Raw genomic sequence first — 15,962 nt, 5'->3', positions numbered from 1 at the left:
CTGTTGGGATTTAACTTGATTAACACCTGCACAGAAGCATTTCTGACAGTATGTCTGTATTCAAGTGTTTTGGTAGGTATTTCAAGCTTTCCTGCTCCAGCATTGGAATGCCGGGCATGGACGTTTTTTTTTTATTTTGAAAATCAACAGTTTGCATTATGCAATTAAAAATCCTAACCAATAAAGTAGGGAATAGCTATCCAACTGTTGTTTTAGTTGTATTTTACTTCATATTATAGTTATATCAATGTAAATCATTGTTTTCCCTTGTGTTTCCCATTCTTTCCCTGCCATGTCGTAAAATGTGGTGAACCCATCGCTGTATTTGCTCCAAAGCAAATATTGGCCTTTCTAGTTTATATAAAGATTTTGTAATAGCTTAGCACTAGCTTTTTATTGCACAATTTTGATACTGTGGACATGCTCAAATACATGCACACAGAAATGATTCTGCTAAACCTATGGGTTGGGCTGATATTCTGCAGAGGCTACTGGTGACACTGTAAAATTCAGGAAATCCAGGGCAGTGAACTCTCGAGGGACGCTGGAAATGGCTTGTAAATTATTCAGGAGCATGAGTCATAACTGGCTGGATCCATATTGATCTTTGCGATGGAAGTAAGCCAGGACAGTGGGACAGTACTGGGAGGAGTATGGGTCCATAAAACACTAAGTGTAATAATATCCACCTGGAAAGTAGGAAATTGAAATCAAAAGTATGGGTAGAAAATTTAGAAAATTGCAATTTTTAAGGTTCGAAAAATATAAGATTTGGTGCCAGACCTGCTATTTTGTAAAATTTTGTGTGTGCAGAAGGCAATGTTCTGAGTGGGTATATACATGCTCGTTATATGAACATTATACATGCTCCACGCAAGGCAGAACAGACATACAATGGAACAGGTATGGTGTTCTTGGCTGGATTTCATCATTTGGAACCAGTATAGATGGTTCATGTATGAGCTTGACACATACAGAAACTTGGCCTTACCAAATGTGCCGAAAATTCTGGCAGCCTACACTACCCGCATTGCAGATTGGTGAAAAAGAGTATTTTGTGCCAGAAAGACACGTCACTCACTGGCTTACCGGAAGTGGTATTGCTGACTGTTCTTCAGGAAATTAGAAGTGACATATAATTTGTATAAATAGTGGGGAGATGTTGCCAGCAGATTCTAATCTTGACAGATTTTCAGAATCCTTGTTGCAAGTCTTGGGAGAAGTCACATCTGTGGATGTGATGTAGGAAAGTAAACAGTTGAGGATATAGAAACCTTGAATAGCAGTTACAAGGAGAGTGAGTAAAGCATATCCTAAACAGATTAAAATGAAATACATAGAAGAGAGTTTAGCACAATTAGTTGAAATATTACAAGAACATTGACAGAAAAAGCAGAAGAGTGGAAGACAATATGTTGACTCTAAAAAGAAGAAATTTTCACAAATCGCTCTCCAAGTATATCTGTAGGTAGGCCCCATGACAAAGTGTTCTTTGATAATGGAAAAACATAAAGCACTGTTAGAGAAAGCCCACAGTAATGAACAGAACACGACATACACGCACATCGACTATGGAGACATATTGCGCTGAGAACGGTGCTATTTTTCTGAACCCTGGCATCGATTTTCCATCGGCGGCACATCAGCAGGGACAGATTACCAGTTTAAAGCATCAGAAAACAGCTTAGGGGGACTTGATTCTGCCAGGGAGGTTAGAGGCCGCACACAGAAGGGTACGTATCGCTCATGGTTCAGTCCTGGATGTTTTTGGCTCCTGTTCTCTGCCGTCCTCCCATGGGCAGTGATAAGAAGTCCATTTCTAAGATTCCTGAGACTGAACTACTTCTGGGATGTCTGGCTGGACTCTAGAGTGTGGAAATATCAGAGCTATTTTGGTTGTGAGTGTGTTGGAGGATTTACACATTTGTAGGTGGGGATCTGCATGGGGGGGGGTCCCAAGTATGAATTGGGGAGGGTCGACAGTGCTTTGCACCAAATTTAAACCTTCACTTCATTTTTCACAAAAATGCTAATTACGCTTTTCATTCAATCAGAGCAGCTGCTTAGAAATTATGCAGAATTAAAATGGCCAATTATACCTGATGGGGAAAAGGCATGCAGACCCTCCTACATCTGACCTAAAGAGGCTAGCCTACAGCATGCAATAATCATGTTAAAGATTTCCAATAGCTTTAGTGACCTGAGTCTGTCGCAGGAAATATCTGTACTTTGCTGAGTCAGGGTATGAAGAAATTAGTTTCAATGTTCCTTCTATCTTCAGGTGCTTGATATTTTTATCACTCCTGATGGAATAGACTTACTCATTATTCAGCACATGCTTGTGAAAGGCCATATGCGCATATGAATACTTGGGAGTGAGATATGATCACTGAAACTCCCACCTGTGCTCCTGGGCATTCGCTTCTAATAAGAAATAAGCCAGATGTGTAGGGTGGACCATGAGGAGGGAGTCATTTGCTTGCTGGGTGGATATTAATTTTACAAAAAAGACAAGGTGCAAGCATTACATAGGGATTGGCAAAATACAACGGCAGAGATTAAAACTGAACATTATTGCAACATTATTAAACTGTGTTTTCACCTTTAAAAAATGTGATGATGCTCGACCATGGCAGATGCCCATATGAAAAATATTACAACACATTATGGAATCACGCGAGGCAATTTCTTTTGCTCATTCAGCACAAGTTAAACCCAAACAGTGTTATTCCTCTGGCATGTCTTAAACCAAAACAGCCCTCAGTGTTTTTAAATTCTCTGTGATCCTTGGCAAACTGGCTGTACGAAAATTGTTCTAAGGCACAGGTTCTTGATGTCACCACGATAGGACTTGATGTATTTGACTCTTGCGGCATGTGTTAAGCCAAAACAAAAGCGTGCTTTTAAATTGTCTGTGATCCTTGGCAGGATGTGTGTAGTAAACACTGGCGATACATCTGGGCCAGGTTAGGTAGGGGTAGGCGGGTGGTTCCTGTGTGATATTCTACACTTGGGTAAAACACAGGGGAACAGTTGGGTGCCAAGCTATCAACTTCACACCTAAGGACTCTCTCTGTCTACTGCTAATAGTGGAGTATCTTGGGTACTACATATGACTTAAGGTAGGTGAGTTTACAAGGTCTGGCCTCTTAAAACTTGATCACACCATTTCCAGTTACTGATTCAACTAAGGGGGGAACTTTTATGTGCCAGGCTAACAACAGTGCCTACAAACTCGTCTACGTCTCCTAATAGTAATAGTGGAGTTTGTTAAGATCACAAGGCCTGGCCCCATGTAATCAGTCCCATTATGTGGATAAATCCTAGGGGAGAATTAGCACCAGATTGAACCAAACTTCTCCTGGAAGCATCAACCTTAACAAACTTTGTCTGCTGCTAATGGGGAACATAAAGCCAAATGTCTTGGTTACCAGGTAAGTTCAGTAGGTCTGGCTTCTTAACACTGAGTTATCAACTAATCCAACTCAGGTGCCAACTATTTTCGCAAACTGTAAAATGTTTTAAGGACTTAATTTTGCAGCAAGAGAGTTGCTTACACAGTGTTTTTCAAAGTTGAAGTACTGGTAGTACTAATACAATGAAGACAGATCAAAGGTCTGCAGTATGAAGAATTTGTGACGATAAAACCATTGTGAATATTTTAAGATTTACAGTGTACATGTCTGCCTGCACTGTTGGGGGAATGAAGTACATGTAGAATGTTTTGAGAATCAGATTTAATGTAGGTGAGTTCACAAGGTCTGGCTTATTATACATTCTCACTCAGCTGGATAAACCACAGGGGACAAATAAACTGAACTTGAACTTTCCAGCCAAGGCCAGTTACCCAGTCATCTGACAGGGCACACAGATTAGTGCAGGTAGCTTGGAAGTTCAAGGGCAAAGATGCTAATATTATGATAACCTTTTAGGCAATACTACATTAACAGTACAGACTTTCCCTTATGCTGTTTGAAAAGTTTTACGTTATTTTTCAAAGTCTGCGAACTGACAGATTAGATTGGCATGGATTGGCTATGAAGGTGTACATGTATATAGTTTATGGTACAATGTAACAGAGAAGATTAACTGGTCCAGCATGACTTTCATTTTGGTTGACCTTTTTGGACCTCACTTAACCTCAACCTCTCCAGTGTCACGGGTTAATAATAGTGCCTACAGATATTCCACAGGACTGTCTGGCAGGCACTGACTAGGGTGAAAGGTAAGGTCTGGTACTAAACTGTGTTGTTCCTGCAGTCAAAATCTATCAGCTCTATTAGGACAGGCACCGTTGTGCACAATCAACATGTACATGTACATCATGCTCTTTGAAGCATGTTACTCTCACACTACTGTGAGACTACCAATCTACTGTTTTTAAGTTTTTAAGTTTCAAACTGTTTCCAGACATGTGACCTATATCACTGAAGATAAGTTTTGATTACCTTTGGCAAGATGTTGATGTTTTCAGTGCCATTTGTATGTATGTATGTTTGTATGTTTGTACATTTATTTGTTGACAAGTGGGTAGGTATTGGCAAATTCAAAGACTAGTTTGGTTATTGGCCCCCTTACTTTAATATTGCTTTGTCTACTGTGTGTACAGTGATGCTATGTGCCCTTATAATATAATAAGGAAAAATATTAATTTAATATAATACATTTTTCATCAGTACAGGAAATAGTTGTAATTTGCCCTTAAAACCAGGAGGTCAAAGGGTAATTTTGTACATGTATTCTTATACACAGAGAGCAACTGATATGTTTTGAACAAGATACTGGAGATGATTCAGGATAAAGTCTTGATTGTTTAATCAATTACAGTATATGGTAACAGCCAAATAGAGGATCAGAAATTTCATCCACTTTGAGATGTATCATAGCAGAAATGGATTAGGTTCTTCATGTTTATAGTCATAAAATGTATCTGCAATATGACACTCGAGATGATGTCATGCCAACTGTATTCAGAAAATTACCTGAAAGATATGTGACTGAGCTCTTGTAGTGTATCATGTTATTATGAGCTGGTCTAGAATGAATGAATGAATGAACTGTTAATATTTCTTGATAATCTTGGCAACATTTAGTATTATGCAAACTACAAAAGTAACAATACTAATCCATCCTACATTTAGAACAACAATCAATTACTACATTTGATGACAAACTTTGTCTGAATTGTAGGTTTAATACAAGTTAGGAATTCAACTTGACAAATGTTATTAATACATATACACAATACAGTTGCACTGAAAAAGAGGAGGATATTACATTTAACGTTACACGTCAGGAATATTCTTTCATAAGCATCCTTTGAAATTTGCAGTGAATATCTATTTCCTTTTATGTAGGATTTGCCCTGAAAAGGTTCTGTGTAAAGCCAGAAATATGATATGACTTCCTGCGATCTCTTTAGGCTGTAGGAACGTGATCTGCATCTCTCAGCTGGTAGCCTGGATACCAGACTGTTCCAAGGGCCTACATAGGCCTGTTCTTCTGGTTCAGGGTCAATATGCACCCAAGAAAAATTTGCCACCGCACCCCAAGTTAGCCTGGGAGAAACAGGGAGGGCTGTGGTAAAATTTTGAGTTTTGGAGTTTGAATTTTCTTGAAAATTTTCTAGAGCAGAAGAGCTGGGCTATCTGGCCTTGAGAACAGTCTGGTATCCAGGCTACTTTACCGGGGTCCTTCAGACATGAACATTCTTCACAGATTACACCCTCCCCTGCTGCTTATGAGAGAGACTAATAAACATGATGGATATCAACGATATGAAAAGCCTGTAATCTAGCAGAAGGGTGTGTCCAGAGGACATGTCTGATAGTAACATGTGTAATTACAGTATCACGCAATCAGTCTTCGTTTTCATATGTGCTGTACAATTAGTGTTCCCGGATTGTTGTTGGATGAAATATTTTCGTTCGCTTTTCTTTGAATTGCTAGACTTAAGCCTGGCCAAGACACATGGATCCAGCTGGTGTGGGAAAAATACATTACGCAGCTGGTGCAGATGAATTATAGCACAGAGACAAAGACAAGAACTGCATAATTACTAAATACATCTAGGTGAGCTACATGTAAATATAAGCCATTTGGGAAGCAAAATCTAGGCTTCCATCTTGGTGAGATTTATTATCTTAGAATATGTTAGGAATTCCTCAATGAAGATTTGTTTTCCATTACGTCTGGAACGTAATGAGATTGCATACATATATGTAATGTAGGTTAAATTAGACATGTCACTGTTAATCATGTGTACAAGCTCTAGCGTGATATCGATTTTATTGAAATTGTCTAGCTTTTAGGGCAGTTTAGGGGTATATTTTGGCAAGTAATTTAATTTTTCCTGGCCTGGATAGGAAGAAAACCTTTTGGAGACTGCCTGCTTTATTTAACAGGGCACATAAAGTTTCATTAAGGGCTCAATTTGGCAATTAGCCACTGGTAAGTGAATCTACCAAAAGTGTTTTCCGTAATATGACTTAGTATATGAACTAAAATGTGGGTCATGTAACTGAAATTCAGCTCAGTAGCAATCTGTATGACAATGTCAATGGTTAAAGATGGATACAAAAAAATAATTGCTGTTAACTTTCTGTCAAGTTACTAGTATTGCAGCCTTAAGGAGCATTTTCTTAATGGCAGAAACTATATTTTGTACTGCAAAACATTGACATCATTTTCTGTGCTAGATGCTGGATAGGGGATGCCTGTCTTTCAATTAGATGTCCATAGGGAGGGGGGCAATATTTAGACAATTGCTGAGTAGAATACAGACATTCTTTAGTCTTTCAAACATCAACAGACTTTAAGACCTTGTTTGTTGATGAGAGTAAGAGAAGATGTTGGCAAGATGACTTCAAATGAGGGGGCGTGGTTTTGAGTATACAGCTGCCACTGCCATTTTGTATGGTCTGACAACATATAATTTATAGATCTTCAACTGAGTCACTTTTGAAGTAAAAAGTCACCTACATGTACTTTGTTTTAATAGTTTTCCTGAATCATTTAGATGCATGATTCATTGAGAGATACTTTATTCATCTGCATTTTTTGTCTTGAGATCCATGATTCTTTGTGAATTCTCTGATCCTCCTTGAAGACTTCAAGGATCGAGGAACGGGTTGGCTTTTGATGTTTGATGCAACCGGAAATTACCTCACAGGTTGCCCAGTGTGCAAGGTATAATTTCAATCTATGACCTAAACGACACCCCACAGACGTCCAACCCTTGCATGACGGGGAACAACGGACGCTAAGCCGTGCAGTGAGTGAGTGAGTGTGAGTGCATGTGTATAAATTTTTAAATTAAAAAAAATTTAGGCCTGGTAAGCCAGTATGTCAAGGTCAAGCATAGCCATCCCATTGGTCCTAAATCTACAGGGGCCTTTTGAATCAGTGAAAACCTCCTTTGTTTGAGTCCCAGGATTGGCAGTTTGCCATCCTGTAGAGTAGGAGTATATGTCAACTTGTTAGGTTCCTGCTTCCTGTTCTGTTGCCCTGGAGAATTGTCACAGTGATGGCTTTGATCAAATTGAAAAGAACTTTACTTCTGTCAAGAACAGAAGGAACCACGAAAGAAGTACAAAAATGTATGAAGTACAAATATTTTATTTCTCTTGTTGGTGATGAACAGTATGTTACTTTGCTAGGCCCTATGTTAGACCCTGGTATAAAATGGGTGTTACCTGTAGACCTAGGCTGTAGCATTGCTGAAGCTTGCTCAGTCCAGCGAGAAATTGCATCTTTTTATGGGCAGATATTACAATTGGACTTGATGTGTATCTACTGAAGGGTGAGGCTGGTATGTGTGAGCATTGTTAATGCAAGACTGAAGACCTCATTTGATACTTGGGAAAATTAGGACTATTTTTTCTTAAACCAAACGTCCTGTACAATGTTTTGATGGTTTTGATAGTTATGGTTTACAGGTAAGCAATCCACTTCAAATAGGCCATAGCAATTTGATTTGTTGGTTCTTTTGTTCAATTTTGAACTATAAACCTGGAGTACTAAAAGATCAACCTGAAATTCTTCTTACACCGAGTTTGAAATGACAAATGAAGTCCGATAATTCTAGCCCTCTGTTTTCGTCTTGTCCTCTTGATGAGATTTTACATCAAGCTATCTTAGATCTAACAAAATAAGTCTGTGTGGCCTTAGGTGAAGCAGGACCTTGTAATGATGTTTGACAGTCTGCACATTTTTTGGGAGAATGCCCTACATTCGCCTCAGTTGACTATCATCCTGGAGCAAAAATGCATGGCCTAGAGACACAAACCCAAGATATGGGGAAGGCATGTAACAAGAAGCCGTGAGAAAGCAAAAGTCTGAACCTAACCTTCTTATAAGGGTCAGCTCTTGGTTTTTGGACTCAAGGTGCAGAAGGGTCATTTTGTATATCATATAGCTTTGTTCTAGCAATAAGAAAAGAGCCCATTCCTTTTCTTTTACAATTAGCAAGCAGCGGGAGGATGTACATTTTAGTAGCAAGGTCAGTTTTGCTGCTTTGAATTCGCCCTGTGTAACACCTGTGTGAATGTGACTGGCCAGTGGCAAATTACTGTCAGAATAAGCTTGAACTGAGCAGTTTGTGTTGTCTAAATTATCGTGGGAACCAATACGCAGGATTAAAGGGCAACCTTGAAAACTTTTGTGGTTCGTGTCTCCAAGTCGATGCATATTGCAAATGATTGCAGACATGGTGGAGAAATAATCCTTTAATCTTGAGGGCATATAGAATTGGATTGGGCTCCTTTGGACCTCCAATATGTATGGAAATTTATGTGACACTTGGGAATTTTCCTCTTTGAAATTATTTGGGGTCTATTTTTTTCCTGCTAAGTTACTTGTCTCAAATGCCAATAGTGTTTGTCTTATCATTCCTGTGCACTTTTTTTGTCTGTTTTCATGCCTTCATGGTTCCTCCTTGTTAGTTCCTTAAAGTAAGTCAGGATTACTCATTGTTGAACATCAAAGTGCAAAAGGGTACGAATAAGTAATCATCCGAGGTCGGTCGCTCTACCTTTTAGTTTACCTTTAAGAACCAGCAGGATACTAACAGCAATGTCATTTGTTTACTAATAAATCCCACTGTTTATATCTTGTAAGTCATTAAAGGCATACCTATATTTTGTACCTGCTGCTTTGTTTGTTTTCTTAACCTGCAGATTGTTCTGGTAACATGCGTACCTGTTCATATGTAAATACCCGCAAAGAAGTTAATAGTAGCAGTGTGGGTTGCCCGGGGCTATTGTTGCTACCTGTGCGGGGCATGCCCTCTCACCTGAGCGGCAACCCTTTACTTCCGGACAGGTAGATAAATGCTTCCGGACTCCATGCTCAAAGCAAATGTCACTGTCTCAGGGATTTTTCTGGTTGTGGCACAACCTTCAGCTTCTGGGTAAGGACCATATAAATTCCTGATTATATATAATAAAAAGAATATTGTAGCCAGGCAAATTCGATACTCTACTTGTAGGTATAGATGTTTTGTGCTCTAAGAATGAGGTTCGTTGAGTGCACTAGATTCCATAGCCGACACAAAAAGTGACAAATGTTGAAAGCTCTGACTTTAGATCTTAGCACAACCTTCAGCATATTGCTGGTAAAGGTATTATAAATGCTTGATTGTTAAAGTCATGCTGTAACTATATAAAGGGGTTAGCTAGTGTACTGTATTGTGCCTCATGTGTTTCATTTTCTTTTTCAAAGGCAGTAATTAGAGGGCACTTTTCTTATTAACTTTGTAACAAGCTGTCTCAAAGACACATGTTTTTTGGCTTCAACCATCCTATCAGAATATTACTGTACATCAATCTTCAAAGATTAATTTTGTTGCAGAAAGGCTGGTTGTCCATTTCGCAGTCCTTAGTGTACTTACACAATGTATAATCCCAATGCATAACCTTTGCATGTTGGTTAACAGCATTATTCAAATGATGGCTGGCTTGATCCTCCACTTAGTCACCCCTATTCAGTGTTCATCAGTATGGAGCCTTGCTTTGTCGCAGGTGTGGCTCGTTAATATTTTTCTTTAATTACACATATCCTGGCAGCTTCTGAGTAAGCTTTTAATTTTGTGCAAAGGTTAAAAAGCCAACGTCTTTTCTTCAGGCAACAAAAGTGATCCACAGACGAGACTCTACGAAACAGAAATGCCACCCTTACTGGAAATACCAACAACCCTCACTTACTATTCACTAAATATGTAGTTTTCCTACTGGGAGATCTGGACATAAAATTGCCATGCTGGTCACATTCTATATGGCTGGGCACGCTGCTTTGCTGTGCTGTTACTCCTTAATACTCTCACATGCTGTCTGACCAAATCTCCAGGATTTGTACGTGCATATCTGTGATGGTCGTTGCCTCCAGTTGCAGGGAAGTTTTCCAGTCTGTATTGGGTGGGTGAGTTTGATGTGTGTGTGGCTGTGTGGTGTATCCACAAGCCAGGCCCCTCCAACATGGCCTGACCTTCAGTTAGACCTCAGGACATATTTGGCAGGTATTCAGCTTGCAAACAGCTGCTAGAATGTGCTCCATGGGAAGGCTTGTATCTCTCTTACAACTGCAACTTCCCGGCATGGGGAAAAAGAACTGTATTGCACAATTAATATTGTATAATAGATGGTCGCAATGGTCAGATATTTCGTGCATGATACAGACAGACCATGAGTTATGTCTACAATGTATATTGGTGTATACAATGTGAGTTGATAAATAATTCTAATGCAAGAACTAGGACACGCTAGGCAGAATACAACTATAATGCTAATACTATGGTGGCAGACACAGATAGAATGTAATATGGTTACACTTATGCATGTAATTATTTTGGAATTGGCCTACATACATGTAGATGGTTATATTTAAGACATGATGAAAGAGTATGTAATTTACAGATGTTGAATCACAGTATCTGTATGGAAAGAATAGGAATACATTCCATGTTTTACTTAATATAATTTCTGCTGCTTGGTCATCTATTATTCATAAGCCCAGTAGCTACATGTAGTTGATATGTGGGGCAATCAATTCACAGAAACATAAAAGATGCTGCACAGGGCATGATTCGTATTTCATTGGGGCAAAGGGGAAAGGTCGTGCTATAATGAGGCATAGAATGGACACTGGGTACAAGAAGGTTTCTTTGTAGTCCGTTGAACCATGGAGAAAGGTTCAATCTCGAGCAATTGTCACTGACGTCTGCCTTTGTTGATTAGGAAAGGGAACATGGATGGATTGTTAGGAGAGAGGCATGGGCATCATTTCAATTTGGGGTCACTGGGTGAGGTCTGAAGACTGGCGCTGTGCTAATCATGGCCCACGCCACAGTGCAGGGAACATGCATTCCCTGGGTATCTTTTTAATAACAAAATGAGATAGAAGCCTCCTTTGCAATCTCAATGATTAACTTCTCTAGGCACATACCTACCTGTACCTACCTTTATTTTTGTTTCTTAAAATAAATTCACTCAGTGATTTGCAATGTGGCAATTTAGTGTACCATTTACCATACAATAACTTCATTCATCAGTATTTTCCTTCATTTTTCTATCATTTTCACTGATGTACATTTTACCATCTACATTTATGTCAAAAAGGAGTCCAAATCTTCATTGCTGTACTGACCAATGTTGTGTTTCTCTGTTGTATCTTCAGGTATAATAGCAAACGGAGACTTCACATCACCCAGGGATAGCTAGCACCAGCTAAAATGGACTGGTCCATTCGGCAGCTACTAGTAGTGGTGATTTGCTGTTTTTGTTCTTCTGTTCGCTCCGAAGAATGGAGTTTGACAAACCTTCCACCAGAAAGTGAGTATTTGCTTGATTAATGTTTAATTTCTAGACATACGCTGTCCAAATGAAGATGATGATGATGATGATGTAGTAACATTTGCTGTGTTCAAATCAAGGAGGATTTTTCAATGATCTGCCAAGGAGTCACAGGATTGAATCTGCAGGACAGAAGCAGTTGGATGTCTGCCATCAAGCCTCAGCATCCAAACTGCAAGCACAAACTGACCCTTAAAACCCGACATTAAAATGGATAGTTGAGTGTCAGAGTGAACCAAGTTAAGTCTATACTCTATAACCCTCCCACTGTTAGGGCAGATGAGACCAGGCATCCTAATAACACAGTAGTGGGGGAGAGAAAAATGTCAGGTTTGAAGTTTATCATTGAAGAACAACGGGACACAATTGAGCCTGGGGTCGGCACATTCCCTGCTGTCTACAGCAAGGAGAAAGCCCAAAAGACGCTGTCTTGCATCCTTATTCCTTCAGCAGGTGATGAACTTCTGTTGTTTATTTCAGCAATAGGAGGTGTGGAAGTCAGCTGGGCGGATGGTGAAGATTTTAGTTTCTCCTTTTTTTCCCTTCTGATAACAAAAGACCTTGCCTGTAGGTCCGATTAACGAATTTGACCAGTTGCCAGAGTGGTTCAGACCTACTGACTGCATCTTTACAGAGCGATTGTCCCACCCTGTACAACAAGCATGTAACGTTACATGTACTGTGCTTGCACCATTATAGTTAACCACCCCTGTAGTAGTAGTAGTAGTAGTAGTAGTAGTAGTAGTAGTAGTAGAGACAGTAGTCCTCCCAGTCATCTAGATGGACCACAAACTTGTTCTTTTCCACAGATCAAGTTTTAAAAATTTATAAAATGAAAAGAAAAAGAAACATTCACTTTGCCACTTTTTCAAATGTTCAGCTTGATAATAATTAATTACAAGATAAGCATGATTGAACTTCATGTGCAAGATGAAATTAAAGGCATAAAAATGAACATGTCCATCTAGGTGACTTTATCATGATTTCTACAGATTAATATTCATCACTTCAGTCTGCCATTGCATTTTGTTCAGTTTGTACATGTATGTAGGTGTGAACCACCATTGCCATTGCTTCCGCATCTACTTAATCCTCTCTTTCCAGGATTTCTCAGGAATTTCTTTTCCATTACATGTAGAAGTAGACGTTTCGATGCTCCAATCGTGTCTTCTCTTGAGAAGAGATGTGGAGCAAATGTTTTTTTGTGCATGTTTTGAACACAGTTGTGTAATGTATGATGTCTGTAATCATTTCATCATTAGTGCACTTGTATGTGTGCAGTAGTGATGCCTCTTTTATGTGGCGATGTATATAAACTGCCACCATTTTCCTTGTGAATGACATGACTTGACTTTCTCATCACGATGTTCTTTTCTCCCACCCCCTATTCTGTTTCTCCCCTCCGTTTTGTCCTTTCGTTGTCGGTTATTTCCTCCCCTCTTTCTCACGCCTTATCGTGTAACTTCTCGGACCTTCAGTCAACGTGGATGGTGGGTACCTTTCGGACAGTCTTTTCTCTTGCACTTTCAGCTGTTGTTATTGTTTGGTACAGCGTTTTTTAAGTACATGTACATGTATTGTGGCTTCTGCTCTCAAGCGTATATGCTTTGTGTGGCATGCCACCTGTACAGTCACATGTATGTATCATTGTAATTTAAAGAAAAGGTATACTAAGTGTGAACAGGATTGGTACAGGTCTAGTACTAGGCATTCTAACAAAATTAGAAACTATTGTCAACTATGACTCATGGCTGATTTTGAAGAATTCCTATTGCCATATTTCCACAACCTTCATTTCGGAGATCAAATATTTTGGTTGGAATACCTGGTACAAGAAAGACAATCTTTATTTTTGTATAGTTGTTATTGTTATTATAATCAGTTAATTATATTATGATTTTGAAGTTATATTTGTTTTAAGAACTTGTGCGTCCGATTTTATTTTTCTTGTTTTGTAAATGATCTTGAGTTCTTTGATTGCAGGACTACGTCGAAATATCACCTCAATTTATTTTGAAGAGGGCAGATTTTTGCCTGGACAGTTGAGCCATCTAAGGCATTACAAACATCGTATAAGAAAACATGGTACCCAAATTTATTGTATCAGCTTCCCTCTTCTCTGGGTGTGAAGGTATTTCTTCCTCGATCTCCAGCTTTTCTTATGAAAACTATAAAAATAATGAAAAGAGGTGCAGACACTCAGTAATAAGTTCCATGATCTTCTTTTTCCCTCTTCTTGTCTCAAAATCTTGGTGAAATGTTGTTACGTGGTCTCTATCTGGCATAAATATTCTGGAAAAATCCCCATGTTCATTTTCAATTAACTTAGTTTGGTAAAATCAAGACTCTGAAATAACAGACCATTATGGTGTATTGGCAACTGTATGACTATTAGAGCAGCACAAACTGACATGTTTACACCAGAGGAAAGTAGCATTCTATTCAATCATATGAATCATGAAAAACACAAGACATTTAGAAAAGCCTCCTTCATGAAGTCCAACCAAATTTTCTGACAAAAATTGCCCCTTTCAGTAGCTAACAATATTAACTGTCTATGCCTTTAGTGATGACTTTGTACTAATTTTTTTTTATGTTTTGCTGTGACAGTTCCAATGCCACCAGTCATCACCAAACAGGCACCCAGGAAACACATAGTAGATCCCAGAGAACTCATCGTCATAGACTGTGAAGCAACTGGCAGCCCTGAAATAAGGTAAGGGAACAGATTAGGATTTTATCTTTTACTAGGGGTTCAACATGTGGCCAATGCCAGTTTTCAATGTATGCTGAGGGGAAGACAAATAAAAAGGATGAAATGCAACATAATGAATAAGTAATATAACATTACATCAAAAGTTTTGCCAGTTACAAGGTAAAATAAATATACAAATGAAAAATATGATGGAGAAATAGAATGGAAAATTTCTAGAACGTTTAATCCATAGCCCTTGAGAAGGCAAACAGGTGGTAAACAAACTAGCAACTCAGAACTACATGCAAATTTTGTTAATTGCACTGAGTTTCCAGCTCTGCTCCTATTTACTGTGCAGGTATAGTTGGCTGAAGAATGGACGTGAGCTGGATGTGGATAGCGACCCCAACATCGCCTGGTCATCTGCGCCCAACTCCGGTACCATCACTATCGAACTGGATGGAGACAACCCTGATACGTCATACGAGGGCAAGTACCAGTGCAAGGCTGCCAACCACAGGGGAACAGCCGTCACCAATGAGATTGAAGTCATCATCACAGGTAAGTACTCTTTTGAATGTACATACTCTTCTGTGTTATTGAGTTGGTGGAACCATTTTTTTGTTAGGGTTGGGGGAGATCACATTTTTAAAGCCCTGGATACTTGATTGTAAATCTAAATTAGCACTTAAACTTGTAAATCTAGCAGTTTTTGTAGGCTGGTATTATATGTGTAACAGATGTGTGGGTACAGATGGGTGGGGTCATTGTAACTTTTAGCATGGGATAACAATTGGTCATCATCTTAACCTGTCTCTCAACCCTCTTTTCTCAGCTTCTCCGCTGTTTGCGTTCAGTGAAGACAAGGAGATCACCGTCGCTGTAGGTGCCCACCATGTTCTGGAGTGCCTCTCCATCCTGGGCGAGGCCATCCCACCTCCCAACATCTACTGGACCAAGGACGGCAGCAACCCCATCGATCTCACCGAGAGAATCTCCATCGATGCCAAGAACAACCTGATATTTGCCAATGTTGAGGAGGGGGATGCAGGGGAGTACTCCTGCCGAGCGGAGTACTCTAAACTGGGCACCATCCGGATTGCCAACACCCTAACCTTGATTGTTGACACAGGTTTGTTTGTCATGAAGTACTCAGATCAGCATACTGCAACACAACCGGTTGGCATTAAACTGTCTCTTAAACTGTGTTTTCAGTTTGTTATTTTGACGTTTTGAAAAAAATGTTTTGAAAACTTCGTTGAAGAGGTTCATCAGTCACGTAGAATTAACAGTTAGTAGAAATTCTTCAATCAGTGACTGTATTTTTGTAAGGTAGATTACGTACCTCCAAATTTTCGGTGTCGACTGTACACCTTTCTCACGGAGTGACCTAGTCTCGCGAGAACACGAGACTAGGTCGA

The 15,962-nt window shown here is 39.3% G+C and overlaps 1 protein-coding gene across 10 annotated transcripts in view; it reads left to right on the top strand.

Annotated features, from left to right (window-relative positions):
• LOC109469905 (neuronal cell adhesion molecule-like) overlaps positions 1-15,962 on the top strand; it is a 60,989-nt gene that overhangs the window by 24,242 nt on the left and 20,785 nt on the right. For 6 of the 10 annotated variants that reach the window (XR_002140225.1, XM_019768675.1, XM_019768723.1 and 3 more), the window contains 6 exons: positions 11,671-11,825; positions 12,327-12,359; positions 13,325-13,336; positions 14,457-14,562; positions 14,900-15,102; positions 15,377-15,673. Coding sequence is in view for 9 of the 10 variants with exons in the window: in XM_019768675.1 (XP_019624234.1) it covers positions 11,726-11,825; positions 12,327-12,359; positions 13,325-13,336; positions 14,457-14,562; positions 14,900-15,102; positions 15,377-15,673 (751 nt within the window). In the remaining variant the exon portion in view is untranslated. Of the gene's footprint in view, positions 1-11,670; positions 11,826-12,326; positions 12,360-13,324; positions 13,337-13,814; positions 13,932-14,456; positions 14,563-14,899; positions 15,103-15,376; positions 15,674-15,962 lie in introns of those variants that run through there. The other 4 variants (XM_019768701.1, XM_019768694.1, XM_019768708.1 and 1 more) reach the window with 3 other exon arrangements.

Source organism: Branchiostoma belcheri, unplaced genomic scaffold (genome assembly GCF_001625305.1).
Source record: "Branchiostoma belcheri isolate BF01 breed outbred unplaced genomic scaffold, Haploidv18h27 scaffold10, whole genome shotgun sequence".
Lineage (NCBI taxonomy): Eukaryota > Metazoa > Chordata > Leptocardii > Amphioxiformes > Branchiostomatidae > Branchiostoma > Branchiostoma belcheri.
This window is presented reverse-complemented; position numbering and strand designations above follow the sequence as displayed.